Below are 19178 nucleotides of genomic sequence, written 5' to 3'. Positions count from 1 at the left end.
TTGAACATGAAGTCAACATAAAATTTTAAGTTATGTTCACTTTCTTGTTTCAGGTCATATCCTACAATCCCCATCAGCAAATGTTCTTCCCACACTTCCATTCCATGTTTTGTGCACTTTATTCAGTACCACACCATTGACTACTGATGATGGAGTTCTCCTTCGGCGGATGGCTTTGGAGATTGGAGCAATTCATCTTATACTGGCTTGCCTTTCTGCTCTAAGCCACCATGCCCCAAGGGTGCCTAATGCAGGTGCTAACCAGACAGAGGTGAGCTCAGCATGAGGTTAAATATCAATCCAGGTTCTAACTACTAATACAAAACCAAATTACTGTGACGCTTTCAACACTCAGCAGGCCAGGCAGCCTCTAGAGTGGAGCATTGTGACCTGTCATCAGAACCCTTCATTGGCATTTTTTATTTTGGTTTTATTGTGGGTTTTAATTACATCATTCAGTTGATATAACATGAAATCACTAAAGCTCTGAACACGCTGGTTTTAAAAACAAATTGAAATGTCTGAAAGCTTCATACCGAAATCTCTCAATTAAGCAATATGCTTGTAACATTTTCGTATTCCTATGTGATGGATTTCTAAGGCCAGCCTTTATCGTTCACCTACGTTTGCCCTTGCACAAGTGCCAATGAGCACCCTCCTTAAATTACTGCGTCGTCGTAGTTTAGGTACATCCATAGTATTGTTAGAAGTCAAGAACAAAAGAAATATATACTGTACTGTACTGCCCATTTAGCCTGATCCACCGTTGAATATGTTATAGTTAGTCATGGGCTTCAAATCTCATTTTCTACCCACTCCCATGTCCTTTCCTGATATCCTATTCTTCAATGTATTCAATATTGGATATCCGCCAATCTGGGATGAGCTGAAGAATTCCAAAGATTCACATCTGTTTCATTTGAAGTGATTTCTCCTCATCTTTATCCTAAATGATTGCTCCTTATCCTGTGGCCTCATGTTTTAGATTTCCCAAATAGTGGAAGCAGTCTCCCAGCATTAACCTTATCAACCTCCTTCAAAATCTGGCATGTTTCAGAGATCTCCTCTTATAAACCTCAGAAAATAGGTTCCGTTTCTTCAGCCTCTCTTCATAGGTCAAGCTTTTCATCTTAGGGGCCAAATGTAGTGAACCTTCACTATCCTACCCCCAATACAAATATGTCATCCTTTAAGCATGGAAACTCAAAACTGCACGCAACATTTCAGATGTGATCTTGCGAAAGCCCTTTATAATTGTGTGATATAATTGTATCAAGTTGTCTTTGTGCTGTTCCCAACTCCCCTTGCAATAAAGGCTAACATTTTATATACTGCCTTAGTTGCTTGCTCAGTAGGAAGTTTCAGGATTTTGATCTAGGTGCAGTGATGCAAAGTGGAGGCATTTCCATATGTCTGTTTCCTTTTCTTCTAGGAGAGTTTAGGAGATATTGATGCACAAGTCTTGGTAAAGTAGAATTGAATGTTTAAGTTGGTGGATAAGCTAAATTAATTTGTCGTCATAGGAACCACCATCATGTGCAATAACTATTATCTGTTGATTTTGGCTGTAATTATATGATTGCCTCAAGTGAAATGTGTAGTATTTTCCTTGTATTTGAATGGGATTTCGTTTAAGCAGTAATAACTGCCCAGACAGGAATGAAAATAAGATATTGGACCAAATGTGATGTCCACAAACTGTGAAATCGAAGTGCTCCTGTATTATAGTTAGAGGAACTTGCCGCTTTCTAAGTCCTCTGTATTAATAATCACAAACTCAGTACTGCTTCGTGCCAATTTATATGTAGCTGGTTAAGAAACTTTTGTTCCATGTGAATAAATTCGAATCTGCATTGTTGATGCAATCCTTTAAAACTGTTGAGAGAAGTTAGTGTATATTTTTGGTTCGTACAGATTTTATTCCTAACATTGCCATGATAATCCAAAGTGCTGGCAACATACATGCTCGATCAACTCTCAGGGTTCTGACAATTCCAAAGTTCCCAATAGGTTTCGAGCTGTGGCCTAAGAGACTCGAATTTATATTGGTTCAGGTTTCTTTGTTTCTTTTTTTTTACCTATTTTCAGATATTCTGTAACTCAACGTAATTTCCATATAAGCAAATTTGAGGCGGTTGATGTGGAAGTTTTAATCTCGAGCATTTAAGAATCATAATTGAGTTTTTCAAGAACTGTCGGAGTAAATATTTGCATTTCTTAATGCATCTACATGTTTCAATAGGCTTTGAAAAAGTGAAATTGTCTGAAATGCACTGATTGTTACATTAGTATAACTTAGTATTTATGCATGAATTGGTTTTCAACTATTCAATATGTATATATAAAGTTTTAAACAGATTAATATAGATTGTAGGCATACTTAATCCCCTAGGAAATGAAAATAAATAGGTATTTTGATTTTTGTTTAAAATAGACATTTGCTAACCTGATAACCACTTTAGTGATGTATTCAGGACTGAACAATTTTGGATCCATTTGATATTTATAGTGTGGTTTTTGAGAGAGGGAATAAATTCTTGTTAAAATAGTGGGGAAGTCAAAGGGCAGAGCCAGGGCTGTGCTTGTCGATGTATTTGCTCTGAATACATGGTTATTCAAGTGTATGTATATTGATATTGTTTGTGCCAGTGTAAGCTGTAATTGCATCTTTGGTTAACGACCGACAAGGAAGTTTTTCACTTTTTTTCTTTTTAAACAGCCACAAGTTTCCAGTGTACACACTAACACTTCCACTGAAGACCAGCAATTATATTGGGCCAAAGGCACAGGCTTTGGCACGGGTTCTACTGCATCAGGCTGGGATGTGGAACAGGCTCTCACTAAGCAGAGACTGGAGGAGGAGCATGTTACCTGCCTTCTGCAAGTAAGTACTAACTGACTTACCAACTTTGAATGCTCAAACATTTCAGTTTTTTTAAAATACATATGTGTTGTATCCTAGTATAATAATTTATCTCCTATTCGAGTTGGTCCTCCTTGCATAGTTTCCGTTATGACCACTTAAAGGGTACAAAATGTATGCATAACTGATGCACAACTGACTTTCCTATCCATTCCCAGAATTGACTTGACTGTGTTAAGGTCTACTTTACCTTACTCTCTGTCAAAAATACCCACAGGTTTAATGATCAGTCTGGAGAACAAAGCCCCAGGTGCAATTGTTTTTCTTAATTAAACTCCTCCCCCAGTGTCTAATGGTATGTGCAAGGTGTTCAAGAACTTCTTGACTCCAGATAGAGTTCAGGGAGTTGAATTTCAAGTTTCCCACTTGAATCATAGAACCCCTACATTGTGAAAAAAGGCCCTTCTGCGTAACAAGTTCACACTGACTCTCCGAAGAGTAACCCACCTAGACCCATTCCCCTACCATATTGTCCTATGTTTATCCCTGACTAATGCACCTAATCTACACATCTCTGAGCGCAATGGGTAATTTAGCATGGCCAATTCACCTAACCTACACATCTTTGAATTGTGGGTGGTGACAGGTTGAGGGAATTACCATTTTACCCAAGTCTATTTTGGGATGTACACCAAGTCACTCCTTGGTGTACAACCCAATTTTTAAATTCTGTTGAAATTCCCATCTTAACAAGAGCCCTAACTGACTTCATGGTTTTACAGACTTCTGTCCTATCTTTCAAACCTTTCAGTTTTAGACTCTTGAACAAACTGTTATTTTCCTGGCTATTATTTATTCTTTCTCGTCCATGTTGACTTCTTGCACCCTTGGAAATAATTGATCATAATGTTTGATTTTAAAATTCTTCAATATTTAGTTTAGTTCTTTTGCATTACCTTTCCCTGTTCTGTTTTTTCCCATATTCAGTATAACCAGAGCATTTCTTACAAGAGCCTTTCTTTCCATCCTTGTAGATGAAATAGAAACCAAACCGCAGACTTCTGGGCAGCAAGTTTATTGACTACAGGCTCACAGCGTGCTCTCATGCCAGCTCTCTCTCGTGCAAGCATAACTACATAATACTGACAATTGCAACATTAACTTCACCTTGCCTCCTTTCCCTCAGCCTCGGGCAGTGGTCTCCAGCCTAAAAGACATCAATTCGATTCACTCCACGTGGTACCAAGAAACAGTTGGAGACCCTGGATACGACAAAGGCTATGGGCCCTGGCAACATTCCATTCTAGCAATGGCTTTAGAAACTTGTGCTGCAGAATTTGCTGCTCCCCTAGCCAAGCTATTCCAGTTTAGTTTCAATATTGGCATATGCCTGACAATGTGGAAAATTACACAGACCTATCCTGTACACAAAAAAGCAGGACAAATATAACACTGCCAGTTACCACCCATTAGTCTACTCTTGATCATCCGAAAAGTGATGGGAGGTGTCATCAACAGTACTATCGAGCGACACCTGCTCAGCAACAGCCAGTTCAGTCATGCACAACTTGGGTTCTGCCACACTATTCAATTTAGCCTTGATTCAAACATGAGTAAAAGAGCTGAAGTGTACTGTTATCAAAAATATTCTCTGTGACAAATTCTTGTAATCTTTAGGACGATTTTTGAATGCAGGACAAAATGATGAATCAAAATCTATTTTTAACTTTCAAATCAAATTCTTCACTTGTTTGTCTGCTGAATTCTTAGGTCCTTGCCAGTTACATAAATCCTGGGGGAAGCATCTTATCTGGAGAAGTACAGCTTGGTGAAAGTAGAGGACACAACAATAATGCCCTTCCTTCTGTGCTTGTGGAGTTACTCAGTCAGTCCTGCCTTATTCCTGCTATGTCATCATATTTGAGAAATGACTCTGGTAAGTGATAAGGTGGTATTAACTATAGGTTTGGTTACTCTTTGAAGTACTTTGTATATCAATATGAAGTTTTGAATGTGGAGTTCTCTTTTTATTTTAAACATGCTTTATGACTTGATGAAATTTACCATACTTGAGTTAGTGGTGGCTCTGGTTTTGGCTTCTTTGGATTGTCGTGTCTCGCTAGGGTAGTGTGCTCTGTCGACCCCCACTAACCAAGTAAGTCATGACAAAGATCAGTGGTTTTTTGCTTGAATATTTTGGATCAAAGACCGTGAAAGATTAAGTGTGAAGTTGCTAAGCGATCAAAAAATAAAATTTGATAACCCGCTTTTGTATAATCAAGAACAAAATGGCAGTAGACTTGCAGAAGCCTTCCTGCAGGTGAAGGGATTTTCCTTTATTGAGATGCTTTTTCATCTTTCCTAAGGGTGGAAGCATGTGAAGTTCGCATTGTTAGACTTTGGACTATGGATTTAAAATGTGGAAGATGCTGCTTTAAACCAATGAGACTGTGTGCAAAGGGAATGCTGTAGTTTTAAAAATTGTTTACTGGAGCATTTTGCATATAACTCAATGTTGCATTCCTCTGGCACAATGAGAAGAAAGGCAAATGCCATACAGCCAGTGGTTCCTGAGTTGGGGGGGGTGGGGGGAGTTTCTTGACAACACCATTTGATTGACTGCTGATGCGGTCACCATGGCGTGTGTAAAACCCAATGCTGAAGAGAATCGTCTCACCTGCAAAGAGAAGACATCAAAAAATTTCTCTCATGTAAAGATACCTGAAAATCTCCGGGAACAGCTTGCTGTCTTTCACTTGCTTTCCTTGACAAGTTCCCTTTTGAAGGAGGATACAACTCCTTTGAAACAGTTTTTAAGTAAAAGCAAATTCCAAAGCAGCAAATGAAAGATGACATTAGTGTGCAAAAACCTTATCTCATCTGCAAAGAGCTAAAAAGAAACTGAAAGGAAGAGAAAGAACACAACTAAGGGAATTTTGTAGTCAGGTTAGTGCTGTGAACTCTGTATCCCTGAGATTTTTCTTCTTTTGTCTACCCTTAATATCCATGTTTTATCTTTGTGTGTTTGTCCGTATACAAAAGGGGGGGAATTTTAACAGTAGAATTTGTTTTAAAGTTATAAGTTTGATATTTCTTAATTGCGAGGAGAAAGTGAGGTCTGCAGATGCTGGAGATCAGAGCTGAAAATGTGTTGCTGGAAAAGCGCAGCAGGTCAGGCAGCATCGAAGGAACAGGAAATTCGATGTTTCGGGCATAAGCCCTTCATCAGGAATGAGGAAAATGTGTCCAGCAGGCTAAGATAAAAGGTAGGGAGGAGGGACTTGGGGGAGGGGCGATGGAGATGTGATAGGTGGAAGGAGGTCAAGGTGAGGGTGATAGGCCGGAGTGGGGTGGGGGCGGAGAGGTCAGGAAGAAGATTGCAGGTTAGGAAGGCGGTGCTGAGTTCGAGGGATTCGACTGAGACAAGGTGGGGGGAGGGGAAATGAGGAAACCTGGAGAAATCTGAGTTCATCCCTTGTGGTTGGAGGGTTCCCAGGCGGAAGATGAGGTGCTCTTCCTCCAACCGTCGTGTTGTTATGGTCTGGCGATGGAGGAGTCCAAGGACCTGCATGTCCTTGGTGGAGTGGGAGGGAGGGTTAAAGTGTTGAGCCACGGGGTAGTTGGGTTGGTTGGTCCGAGTGTCCCAGAGGTGTTCTCTGAAACGTTCTGCAAGTAGGCGGCCTGTCTCCCCAATATAGAGGAAGCCACATCGGGTGCAGCGGATGCAATTGATGGTGTGTGGAGGTGCAGGTGAATTTGTGGCGGATATGGAAGGATCCCTTGGAGCCTTGGAGAGAAGTAAGGGAGGAGGTGTGGGTGCAGGTTTTGCATTTTTTGCGGTTGCACGGGAAGGTGCCGGGGGTGGAGATTGGGTTGGTGGGGGGTGTGGACCTGACGAGGGAGTCACGGAGGGAGTGGTCTTTTCGGAACGCTGATAGGGGAGGGGAGGGAAATATATCCCTGGTGGTGGGTCCGTTTGGAGGTGGCGGATGATACGCTGTATGTGGAGGTTGGTGGGGTGGTAGGTGAGAACCAGTGGGGTTCTGTCCTGGTGGTGGTTGGAGGGGCGGGTCTCAAGGGCGGAGGAGCGGGAAGTGGAGGAGATGCGATGGAGGGCATCGTTGATCACGTCTGGGGGGAATCTGTGTCCTTGAAGAAGAAGGCCATCTGGGCTGTACGGTATTGGAACTGGTCCTCCTGGGAGCAGATGCGGCGGAGACAAAGGAATTGGGAATATGGGATGGCGTTTTTACAGGGGGCAGGGCGGGAGGAGGTGTAGTCCAGGTAGCTGTGGGAGTCAGTCGGTTTATAGTAGATGTCTGTGTTGATTCGGTCACCCGAGATAGAAATGGAAAGGTCTAGGAAGGGGAGGGAGGAGTCTGAGACGGTCCAGGTGAATTTGAGGTCGGGGTGGAAGGTGTTGGTAAAGTGGATGAACTGTTCAACCTCCTCGTGGAAGCACGAGGCAGCGCCGATATAGTCATCGATGTAGCGGAGGAAAAGGTAGGGGGTGGTGCCAGTGTAGTTGCGAAAGATGGACTTCTTCAAGGACCGCAGATTCCCCCCAGGCGTGATCGATGATGCCCTCCACTGCATCTCCTTCACTTCCTGCCCCTCCAACCGCCACCAGGACAGAACCCCACTGGTTCTCACCTACCACCCCACCAACCTCCATATACAGCGTATCATCCGCCGTCATTTCCGCCACCTCCAAACGGACCCCACCACCAGGGATATATTTCCCTCCCCTCCCCTATCAGCGTTCCGAAAAGACCACTGCCTCCGTGACTCCCTCGTCAGGTCCACACCCCCCACCAACCCAACCTCCACCCCCGGCACCTTCCCCTGCAACCACAATAAATGCAAAACTTGCGTCCACACCACCTCCCTTACTTCCCTCCAAGGCCCCAAGGGATCCTTCCATATCCGCCACAAATTCACCTGCACCTCCACACACACCATCTATTGCATCCGCTGCACCCGATGTGGCCTCCTCTATATTGGGGAGACAGGCCGCCTACTTGCAGAACGTTTCAGAGAACACCTCTGGGACACCTGGACCAACCACCCCGTGGCTCAACACTTTAACTTTCCCTCCCACTCCACCAAGGACATGCAGGTCCTTGGACTCCTCCATCGCCAGACCATAACAACACGACGGTTGGAGGAAGAGCGCCTCATCTTCCGCCTGGGAACCCTCCAACCACAAGGGATGAACTCGGATTTCTCCAGTTTCCTCATTTCCCCTCCCCCCCACCTTGTCTCAGTCGATTCCCTCGAACTCAGCACCGACTTCCTAACCTGCAATCTTCTTCCTGACCTCTTTGCCCCCACCCCACTCCAGCCTATCACCCTCACCTTGACCTCCTTCCACCTATCACATCTCCATCGCCCCTTCCCCAAGTCCCCCCTCCCTACCTTTTATCTTAGCCTGCTGGACACACTTCCCTCATTCCTTATTCCTGAAACGTCGAATTTCCTATTTCTTAATTGCTCTTGGTTCAAGAGAACTTGTTTGCGCTGAACGATTATTTTCTTGAGTGATTTCGTCACTCAGAGAAATTGGAGGTTTTGGATAATTTGACTAAATTTTTTTCAGGTTCGTCTCAACTCTGGGAATAGTGGAGCTTGATTTCCATGACCCCAGCGTTGTAACAGGAGCAGTCATGGCTAACAGTAAAATGCTGATGTTATCCTCAGTTTAATTATTGTCATGGTCCTTTTTCTGGTGAAATATATAATGCCTAAGTTCTAGAACAAATTTCACTTTTTTAAACTATTCTAAATATCTTGCTAAAACCTTTGCTTGATGGTGTAGCATTTGTTTGTGTAACAAATTTGAAGCAGCTTATTCATTTGAGTGCGTTACAAGCTGCAGACTAGTTAATGCAGCAAATCCAACCAACTACCTGCTAGATCAGTGCCCACATCTTATTGTCTATGTCACAATATTTATAATGACTATTCACGTGCAATATGTTTTATTTCTTGGTTCTGCTGCACTTTAAGACAACTCTTTTTTTTCTATAATTTGGCTCATGAGGAAGACAAAAGGTAATTAAACCAGGGACTTGTTATTTATTTGCTCAGTTGCAAATAGAATTTGCAGTTGTGCAAGTGAATGTGTTTGAAAGTGATGGAAGTTGGGTGCCTATAGGAGGTATTATTGTAATTGACTGAGAGAGAAGCCTGAGGTTGTTGGTATATCCTTCATCGCTGATACAGTACTACTTTCATTTCTGCACTGTTCAAAAAAAAAGTACTAACTGACATTACTGTGTTTTAGGAGATTTAGTTTGTTTTATACCTTGCTTCCTCCCCACTGTCCATCTAATCTTCTTTCTCTTTCTTTACATCTCCTTCATTTAGAATTTCATTCAATATATAACAATGAAACTAGCTATTTGACTCAACCAATCCATGCCAGCTGCATTGGAGTTTTCTCTCATCTTGTCTAAATCTACTACCATAATCTTTTGTTGCCACCTTCGCATATTTGTTGAGTTTTCCCTTCATTAAATCTATACTGTTAGCTTTAACCGCACCATCTGGTAGCAAGTTCTACATTCTCACCACTCTTGGTAAAGCAATTTAGCAGAATTCCCTCTTGAACCTCTTAATAAACATCTAATATTCTTATAGTGCGAGTCAGTAGTTATGCTCTTCCCCACAGTTGACCCATTGTGTTCAATTTATCAGAACCTTTCATGATTTTAAAGATCTCTATTTGGTCACTGCCAACCCTCTTGCGGCTTCCTCTCTCAAACATCTTTTCCTTTCACTTATCATACCCCCCCCCCCCCCCCCCCCCCCACCCCACGTGCGCGCACACACGAAAAAAGCCAATCTCCTCCTAAGCTCCTTCCCTCATTTTTGCTAAGGCCCTCATTAATGCTCCAAGCCCTGGCCTTGGCAAAAGGAACAGTCTCAACGCTTGTAAAGATTTTGGCCTCTGCTTAAGTGAAAGGAACCTTGTTGAATTATTCACTGCCCCCACCACTTTCAGCACTTTCTCAAATAATGAGACCAAGAGAGAGGAGCAGAACTAGGTCATTCAATCAATCAGCTCTACTCTCCATTTGGTCATGGCTGATGTATTTCTCAACCCCCATTCTCTTGCCTTCTCCCAATAACCCCTGATCCCTTTGCCAATCAAGAAAATGTCTATCTCTGTCTTAACTACTATCAGTGACTTGGCCATAGATGGCTGTGGAGGCCATGAGTTCCACAGTTTAATCACCATCTGGTTGAAGAAATTCTTCTTCTTCTCAGTTCAAAAGAGTTGTCCTTTCACTCTAAGTCTGTGCCCTCAAGTTCTGCACGTCCACTCTATCCAGGCCTCTCAGTATTCTCTAAATTTCAATCAGATCCCCCTTCATCCATCTGAACTCCATCGAATCCAGAGTCCTCAGCTGCTTCTCATATGCCAGCTCTTTATATCCAGGATAATTCTTTTAAATCTTCACTGGACTCCCTCCAACATTAGCGCATCCATCCTCAGATATGGGTCCCAAAACTGCTCGTAATATTCCAAATGCGGTCTGACCAGACCATTATACAGCGTCAGCTGTATATTATTATTATTATCTTCTAGTCCTCTTGAAATGAGTGCTAAACTTACATTTGCCTTCCTAACTGCCAAGGTTAACGTGAAGCGAACCGTGAACTAGGTCTCCCAATTCTCTCTACTTCAGATTTCTGAAGCTTTTCCCCATTTAGAAAATAGTCTTGCCTCTATTCTTCCCACCAACATGCATACCCTCACACTTTTCCACATTGCATTCTAGATCTGCCACTTCTTTGCTCACTGTCTGGCATGTCCAAATTTGTCTTCAGTGTCCCCACTTTCTTAACACTACATCTCCCTCCACCTGTCTGTGTCATCTGCAAATTTAGCAACAATGTCCTCAGTTCCTTTGTCCAGATCATTAACGTGTAACATGAATAGTTGTGGTCCCAACACTGATGCCTGAGGAACTCCACCTGCCGTCCTGAGAAAGACCATTTTGCCCCCACACTCTACCTTGTGCCAGTCAGCCAATGCTCTCAGTGCCAGTACCTTGCCCCCTAGCCCCAGCGACGCTTATCTTATTTACAGCCTCCTGACCTTATCAAAGGAAATCTAAATAGATCACATCCATTAGCTGTCTTTTGTCTAACTTGCTCATTACCTCCTCAAAGATTTCTAACAGCTTTTTTCAGGCATGGCCTCCCTAAGACAAAGCTGCACTGACTCTCCCCTATTTTACCATGCACTTCCAAATACTCAACAGTCTTATCCTTAATAATTGACTCTAAAATCCTACATATAGGTTCCTGTCTTCTGCTTCCATACCTCCTTAAACATTTCATTACCCATTTTCTAGTCCTCTAGGACCCTTCCTGACTCCAGTGATTCCTGAAAGATCATCACCATCACTTTTACAATCTCCTCAGCTATCTCTGTCCAAACTCTGGGGTATGGTCCATCTGGCCCAGGTGATTTATTTACCTTCAGACCTTACAGCTTCCCCAGTACCTTCGCCTTAAACTTTCAAGATTGGTTGTGTTTGAATCCCACTGCCTCAGTGAGACGGCATGGTGGCTCGGTGGTTGGCACTGCTGCCTCACAGCACCAGGGTCCCAGGTTCGATTCCAGCCTCTGGTGACTGTCTGTGTGATATTTGCACGTTCTCCCCGTGTCTGCGTGGGTTCTCCGGGTTCTCCGGTTTCCTCCCACAGTCCAAATATGTGCCGGTCAGGTGAATTGGCTATGCTAAATTGCCCATAGTGTTAGGTGCATTAGTCAGAGGGAAATGGATCTGGGTGGGTTACTCTTCGGAGGGTTGATGTGGACTTGTTGGGCCGAAGGCCTGTTTCCACACTGTAGGGAATCTAATCTTAATGCAATCATTTTATACTTCAACTTTACTCCTTTTTTTTAAAAAAGAAAAGCATCTTCTTAATAAACCTCTTCTGGGCAGCTCATGCTGTTGACTGCGTTTATGTAATCACCGATGCTATTGCTGCCAGTATGTTGAAATAATGGATGAGTCATATTTTTGAATACATGTGTTGATTTGAATTTCAATCCAGAAAGGTACTTGTAGCTTGCAGGATTTAAATTTTCAAATTAATTCTATTTATGGAAAATAAATAGCACTGAAGAGGAGATATTTGCACTTGTGTAGGTCTTAGCTTTTCCACTGATCTTATCTCAAAATAACTGCGATGAGAAAGGTCATTCAGCTTACCGAAGTTTACCTTTATGATCTTAAAAGTTCTGTAAATGACTCCAGAGATTTTCCCTCCATATTTAGTATGTATGGGGTTTCTCAGTTTTATTATAAATTCTTTGAACTTTACATATAAATACTGCAACTTTGACTTCATATCCTTGTACTCTTGTTGACTTCTAATTTTTATTATTTCCTTCACTGTCTTTCTCAGATCTGTTGTTTGCTTCAAACTAGTTTCTATTCCTCCACAAGGTAACCTTCCAGTACTGCTTTCAGCATTCGTAACCCCTCTGTATATACTTTAGGATATACATCTCCAGGTATGATCGTTGAAATCCACTCCACCATACGGTATTGGTTTGATTTAAATGAAGCCTACCCAATTTGCAGATTGTCCCTCTGCCTTGTGGACTACGCTGCCTGAGAAATCCGAAAAGCACCATCTCCCAAGTTGATGAGCATAATCTGTTTCTACTTTACTCCTGATTCCCTCACATTGGGACTTATATATTAAAATTTACTGCCCTTGTCAAACAAACTCATCAGACTTTGCAACATCACTTTCTTGTACTTTGCTTAATCCCTTGTTCCAGCATCAGTTGAAACTGCTCTCCTCTCAAATAATATTACTCCTTTCTTGCTCTTCCATTCCGCTGTTTATTTTTTTCCTTCCCAAGTAAACAATTGCAATGTGTGCTATGATGCAAAAATTACTCACCCGCCATTGTTCTTGTCTGTATTGTAACTGTCAATCGGTCACCATCTTCCTGACTATAGGCGTAGCCCCCTGCACCACAAGAGTTGTGCTTACTCTTCTCCGATCTAGAGAGTGACTGTTTAGTTTCTGTCTCCATCTTCTTAACCATGCTGACCACCTCATAATGTGAACCCCAGTGTCCTCTTGCTGCTTCTGCACTGCACACTGGGCCACCAAATAGTTCTGAAAGTCTATTTTTTTCTGATGACTGAATCCATCTTGAGAGACTTATTGCACTTGTCTTGGGGGTGCAGTGCTTCCAAAAACTTCCAGAAGATGCAAGTTTTATTTTGGTTTTCACTATCCTGCTACATTAAGTGATCCCAAAGGTAACAAAAAGCCAAATATGCTTAAATACAACCACATCACTCTAGTTCAGGCTTGACTTTACAATGCAGTCTTTCTGATGAAGGGCCCTTGCCTGAAATGTCAATTTCCTGCTCCTCGTATGCTGTCTGACCTGCTGTACTATTCCAGCACCCTACACTCAGCAATAAAACCTTTAATGAGTCTTCTTTTGATTCACTATTTGAAATTTAGATTGTTTTCAAATTCGATTAGGAGTAGTGTAGCTCAAAACAATAAGAAACTTGTCAGCAATGTCAAATATCTGTGATCCTCCTTTCAGCTTGTGGGTTTGGTGAAGGAGACAAGTCGAGTATAGCCTGATGAAAATCCACATACTACAATATTTACAGCTGGATCATTTGTGCTACTCAGCACTACAATACTGGCTAGCATGAGGCTTAACATGTGAAGGTTTTAAACAGTCATGCTTAATTGCATGTTTGGTTGTGGGGTCATTTGATGTTTGTGTAAGGTCTGTAAAAGTCTTTAATCTCACGACTGCTGTGGTGGCCTACAACAGATGAAATCTGATGCAGTTTGGTGATTGGTGCTGCCAATGATGGCACTTGGTAATGGCTGCCAGGTTCATGGAGACACTGAATTAAAAACGCATGCAGGATTTTGGTGTCTTTACAGGGAGCTGTGCGTCTTTGCCTTTACAGATGTGATGCTGCAATCAGCAGTGACATGAGCAGTTATGATGCTGATGTACTGCAGATTTACCAAAATGCTGTACTGCCAGATTCCTTTCCATTTTGCTGTTTTGGGCATAGCTAGTTTCTGGTGCTTGATACTTATTTCACATGCTGGGTATTTCTGTCAGCTTTTGGGCAAATTTGAAAAATGGGACATCGCTGTATCTTCAGAATGCACAATGGAAGTTATTCACCTTTGTATACAATGTTACAACTAGATGCATTGGCAAATTGTAGATGTCAGTGATCCGATTTGTGTCTTTTCAATATTAATGTTGTTCCATTCGATTATTTACATTAGTCAATTTGAAATACTCAGGAAAATATTGACGATATTTTATCAGGAATTCATTGTACATTAATTACATGCTACTTGTAATCTGGGTGAGTTATAATGTTAATGGTACTTGTAATTTATCTGTTGTAGATAATAAAATTTTGTCCCCCTGATATATCTGTTCCTTATTAGTGCCTTTTAAAAGAAAATCTGCAACTTTGGAAAATCTTTCAAAATATATTATTCCAAATCATTTTTGCTTTCCAATGTTCTTCAAATGTTTTGAATAATTTGAACTGTGGCCATGATTGTGGGAGCTTTAGCTTTCAAATTTTGTGTTTTTCCAGTCAGTGTTTTTGATAATATGTTTGGAAGAGAGATTTAGTTCACATCAATTCAGTTGATTTATGGTTTAGATTTTTTTCCTTACTGTAAAATGGTGTTCAAAAAGCTAAGAATACAGCCAAAAATAGGCATAGAAATTTCAGTGCGTTCCGTACCTAAAGTATCCAGCTGTAGTATATCAGCAGACATTCGATTGACTTTGGTCATTCTGCTATGCTGATTTTATAACGCTAGTCAGGAAGTGATGACCAATGTTGGGCTGACCAGGCTGCACTTCAAGTACTTTGCCCTTTTCTGATTACTAACATGCAAAGGAGACATTCTCTCATTATATGCCATGCAGAGACAGAGCTGTGGGATTGGCACCTGCTTGCAGATATGAAGCAGAATTATGAATGTTTTAGCCTGAAACGAGGATATCGGAGTGTCAGATTTTAGATTATGGAATAAAAAAAGTCAAATGGAAATATTTGTAAACTAATTAAAACAGGATGATAGGAACATAATTTAAACTCAGAATAAACTTGTTTTTCAGAATGGATGTATTAAGGTGGAGCTCAATGCCTCCTTCTTCCATGACTTTCTTGTGACCTTGAGATCTGTTTCACCCCTGTGAAGAGAAAGTTAGTCCATGGGCGGTGAAAATCTACAAAACTGTCAAATTTATCTGGCAAAATTTTATTGGGCTGGGAATGAAAGCTAATGGAAATAAGGTGACATGTTCAGATTTTTCTGTGATAGTGCTGCTGATGTTAGATTTGTGCTAACTGTAGATCATTTTTATTGTGTCTCATTTACTCTTCAGTGCGACAAAGATACTGCTGATAACTTTGTTCCTCGTTAAATTTCTGTTTGTTTTTAGTAGATTTTGTGCCCAGTAGGTTTTCCCAGCTAAAATGAAATGTTAAGATGCCCATTGCGCATATTACTTCCTTTAAAAACAGCTAAGTGCAGCTAATTAGAGTCTTCAAGCTGTGCACAAGTCTTGGGCTTTTAAGAGTGCAGAGCCTCAGCCTATGAAATATTCATATGCTTTGTTAGGTTATGGTGTTTCCTGTGGGGTCGAACAAGGAAGCTTATTACAAAGCATGTTTGAATTGCAGTTCTCTGTGCATTGCAATCATATTTTCCTAAAGAATGTTCTGCGGTGCTGTCTAACATTAATGGAAAATTATAGTTGAAATTTACAGAAAAATATTTTAACATTTGGCATGTAAAGAATTTGTCTAAAAATATTTCATTTGGGGTAATTATGCACTGTTGTGCATTGTTGGAACTACAGAGCAGGTTAGTCTGCAATAAGGAGGAGAGGAGATGATCAAAGCTTCTGATAGTGTCATAGAGATGTACAGCATGGAAACAGACCCTTCAGTCCAACTCGTCTGTGCCAACCAGATATCCCAACCTAATCTAGTCACAACTGCCAGCACCCTGCCCATATCCCTCCAAACTCCTCTTATTCATATACCCGCCCAGATGCCTTTTAAATATTGCAATTATATCTGCCTCTACCACTTCCTTTGGCAGCCCATTCCCCACACACACACCACCTTCTGCGTGAAAAGGTTGCCCCTTAGGTCTCTTTTATGTCTTTCCTCTCTCACTGTAAACCTATGCTCTCTAGTTCTGGACTCCCCCCAACCCAGGAAAAAGACCTTGTCTATGTACCCTATCCATGCCCCTCATGATTTTATAAACTTCTATAAGTTCACCCCTCAGCCTCTGACGCTCCAGGGCAAGTAGTCCTAACCTATTCAACCTCTCCCTATAGCTCAAATCTCCTACTCTGGCAACATCCTTGTAAATCTTTTCTGAACCTTCCAAGTTTCAAAACATTTTTCCAATAGGAAGGAGACCAGATTGCATGTAGTATTCCAACAGTGACCTAACCAATGTCCTGTACAATCGCAAAATGACCTCCCAACTTCTGTACTCAATACTCTGACCAATAAAGGAAAGCATACCAACTGCCGCCTTCACTTTCCTATCCACCTGCGACTCCAAGGTCTTTGTTCAGCAACACTAGCTAGGACCTTACCATGAAATGTATAAGTCCTGCCAAGATTTGCTTTCCCAAAATGCAACTTCTCACATTTATCCAAATTAAACTCCATCTGCCACTCCTCCTCAGCCCATTAGCCCATCTGATCAAGATTCTGTTGTAATCTGAGGTAACCTTTGCTGTCCAATACACCTCCAACTTTGGTGTCATCTACAAACTTACTAACTGTACCTGTTATGCTCACATCAAAATCATTTATGTAAATGACAAAAAGTACAGGACCCAGCACCGATCCTTCTGGCACTCCACTGGTCACAGGCCTCCAGTCTGAAAGACAGCCCTCCACCCTCACCCTCTGTCTTCTAACTTTCAGCCAATTCTGTATCCAAATGGCTAGTATTTCATGAGATCTAACCTTGTTAACCAGTCTCCCATGGGGAAGCTGGTCAGTTGCTTTATTGTAGTCCATATAGATCACATCTACCGTTCTGTCCTCATCAATCCTCTTTTTGTTACTTCAAAAAAGTCAATCAAGTTGGGAGACATGATTTTCCATGCACAAAACCATGTTGAGTATCCCTAATCAGTCCTTGCCTTTCCAAATACATGTACACCCTGTCCCTCAGGATCCCCTGCAACAACTTGCCTACTATGAACATCAGGCTCTCTGATCTATTATTGTTCCCTGGCTTGTCTTTACCATCTTTTTTAAAAAAGTTGGTACCATATTAGCTAACCACCAGTCTTCCACCACCTCACCCGTGACTATCAATGATACAAATATCTCAGCAAGAGGCCCCAGCAATCACTTCTCCAGCTTCCCCCAGAATTCTCGGGTACACCTGATCAGGTCCTGGGGATTTATTCACTTTTATGCATTTCAAGACATCCAGCACTTCCTCCTCTGTAATATGGATATTTTTCAAATGTCACCATCTATTTCCCTTCATTTCTATATCTTCCATGTCTTTTTCCACAGTAAACACTGATGCAAAATACTCGTTTGGTATCTCCCCCATTTTCTGTGACTCCACACAAAGGCCACCTTGCTGATCTTTGAGGGGCCCTATTCTCTCCCTAGTTACCCTTTTGTCCTTAATGTATTTGTAAACACCCTTTGGATTCTCCTTAATTCTATTTGCCAAAGCTATCTCATGTCCCCTTTTTTGCCCTCCTGATTTCCCTCTTAAGTATACTCTTACTGCCTTTATACTCTTCTAAGGATTCACTCCTGTCTATGCCTGACATATGCTTCCTTCCTTCTTTTTCATAACCAAATCCTCAATTTCTTTGGTTCCAGCATTCCCTATACCTACCAGCCTTTCCTTTCACCCTCACAGGAATATACTTTCTCCGGATTCTTGTTATCTCATTTCTGAAGGGTTCCCATTTTCCAACCATCCCTTTACCCGCGAACATCTGCCCCAATCAGCTTTTGAAAGTTCTTGTCTAATACTGTCAAAATTGACCTTTCTCCAATTTAGAACTTCAATTTTCAGATCTGGTCTATCCTTTTCCACCAGTGTTTGAAAACTAACAGAATTACAGCTGCTGGCCCCAAAGTGCTCCCCCACTGACATCTCAGTCACTTGCCGTGCCTTTTTTCCCAAGAGTAGGTCAAGTTTTGCACCTTCTGTAGTAGGTGCATCCACAGACTGAATGTGAACATTTTCTTATACATGCTTAACAAATTCCTCTCCATCTAAACCTTTAACACTATGCCAGTCCCAATCTATGTTTGGAAAGTTAAAATCCCCTACCATAACCACCCCATTATTCTTACAGATAGCCAAGATCTCCTTACAAGTTTGTTTCTCAATTTCCCTCTGACTATTGAGGGGTCTGTAATACCATCCCAATAAGGTGATCATCCCTTTCTTATTTCTCAGTTCCACCCAAATAACTTCCCTGGATGTATTTCCAGGAATATCCTCCCTCAGTACAGCTGTAATGCTATCCCTTATCAAAAATGCCACTTCTCCCTCCTCTCTCACCTCCCTTTCTGTCATTTCTGTAGCATTTGTATCCTGAACACTAAGCTGCCAGTCCTGTCCATCCCTGAACCATGTTCTATAATTACTACGATATCCCAGTCCCACGTTTCTAACCGTGCCCCGAGTTCATCTGTCCTTCCTGTTAAGCCTCTTACATTGAAATAAATGCAGTTTAATTTATCAGTCCTGCCTTGTTCTCTGCTTTGTCCCCACCTGCCCTGACTGTTTGACTCACTTTTTTTCTTAATTGTACCCGTCTCCAATTGATTTCTTTCCTCACCTATCTCCCTGGGTCCAACACTCCCACCTTAATAGTTTGCTAGAGCAGCTCTAGCAAATCTTAAAGCCAGTATATTCATCCCCTTCCAATTCAGGTGCAAACCTTCCTTCTTGTACAGGTCACTTCTACCCCAGAAGAGATTCTAATGATCCAAAAAATGTGAATCCTTCTCCCATACATCAGCTCCTCAGCCATGCATTCATCTGCTGTATCCTCCAATTCCTACCCTCACAAGCTTATAGCACTAGGAGTAATCCAGATATTACTACTCTCGAGGACCTCCTTTTTTAAATTCCTGCCCAACTCTCTCTAACCTCCCTTCAGAATCTCAACCTTTTCTCTTCCTATGTCGTTGGGTCCAATATGGACAATGATCTCCTGCTGAGAACGTTCTGCACC

At 41.8% G+C, this 19178-nt stretch overlaps 1 protein-coding gene across 5 annotated transcripts in view; it reads left to right on the top strand.

The window, feature by feature from the left end:
- The window catches only part of birc6 (baculoviral IAP repeat containing 6), a 256486-nt gene that overhangs the window by 185363 nt on the left and 51945 nt on the right, over positions 1 to 19178 (top strand). For all 5 annotated transcript variants that reach the window (XM_060831329.1, XM_060831332.1, XM_060831330.1 and 2 more), the window contains 3 exons: positions 54 to 271; positions 2720 to 2884; positions 4634 to 4799. In XM_060831329.1, the coding sequence (XP_060687312.1) occupies positions 54 to 271; positions 2720 to 2884; positions 4634 to 4799 (549 nt within the window). The remainder of the gene's footprint in view (positions 1 to 53; positions 272 to 2719; positions 2885 to 4633; positions 4800 to 19178) is intronic.

Source organism: Hemiscyllium ocellatum, chromosome 10 (assembly GCF_020745735.1).
Source record: "Hemiscyllium ocellatum isolate sHemOce1 chromosome 10, sHemOce1.pat.X.cur, whole genome shotgun sequence".
NCBI classification, from domain to species: Eukaryota; Metazoa; Chordata; class Chondrichthyes; order Orectolobiformes; family Hemiscylliidae; genus Hemiscyllium; species Hemiscyllium ocellatum.
The sequence above is the reverse complement of the archived record's forward strand: the minus strand, read 5'-3'. Positions and strand labels throughout refer to the sequence as shown.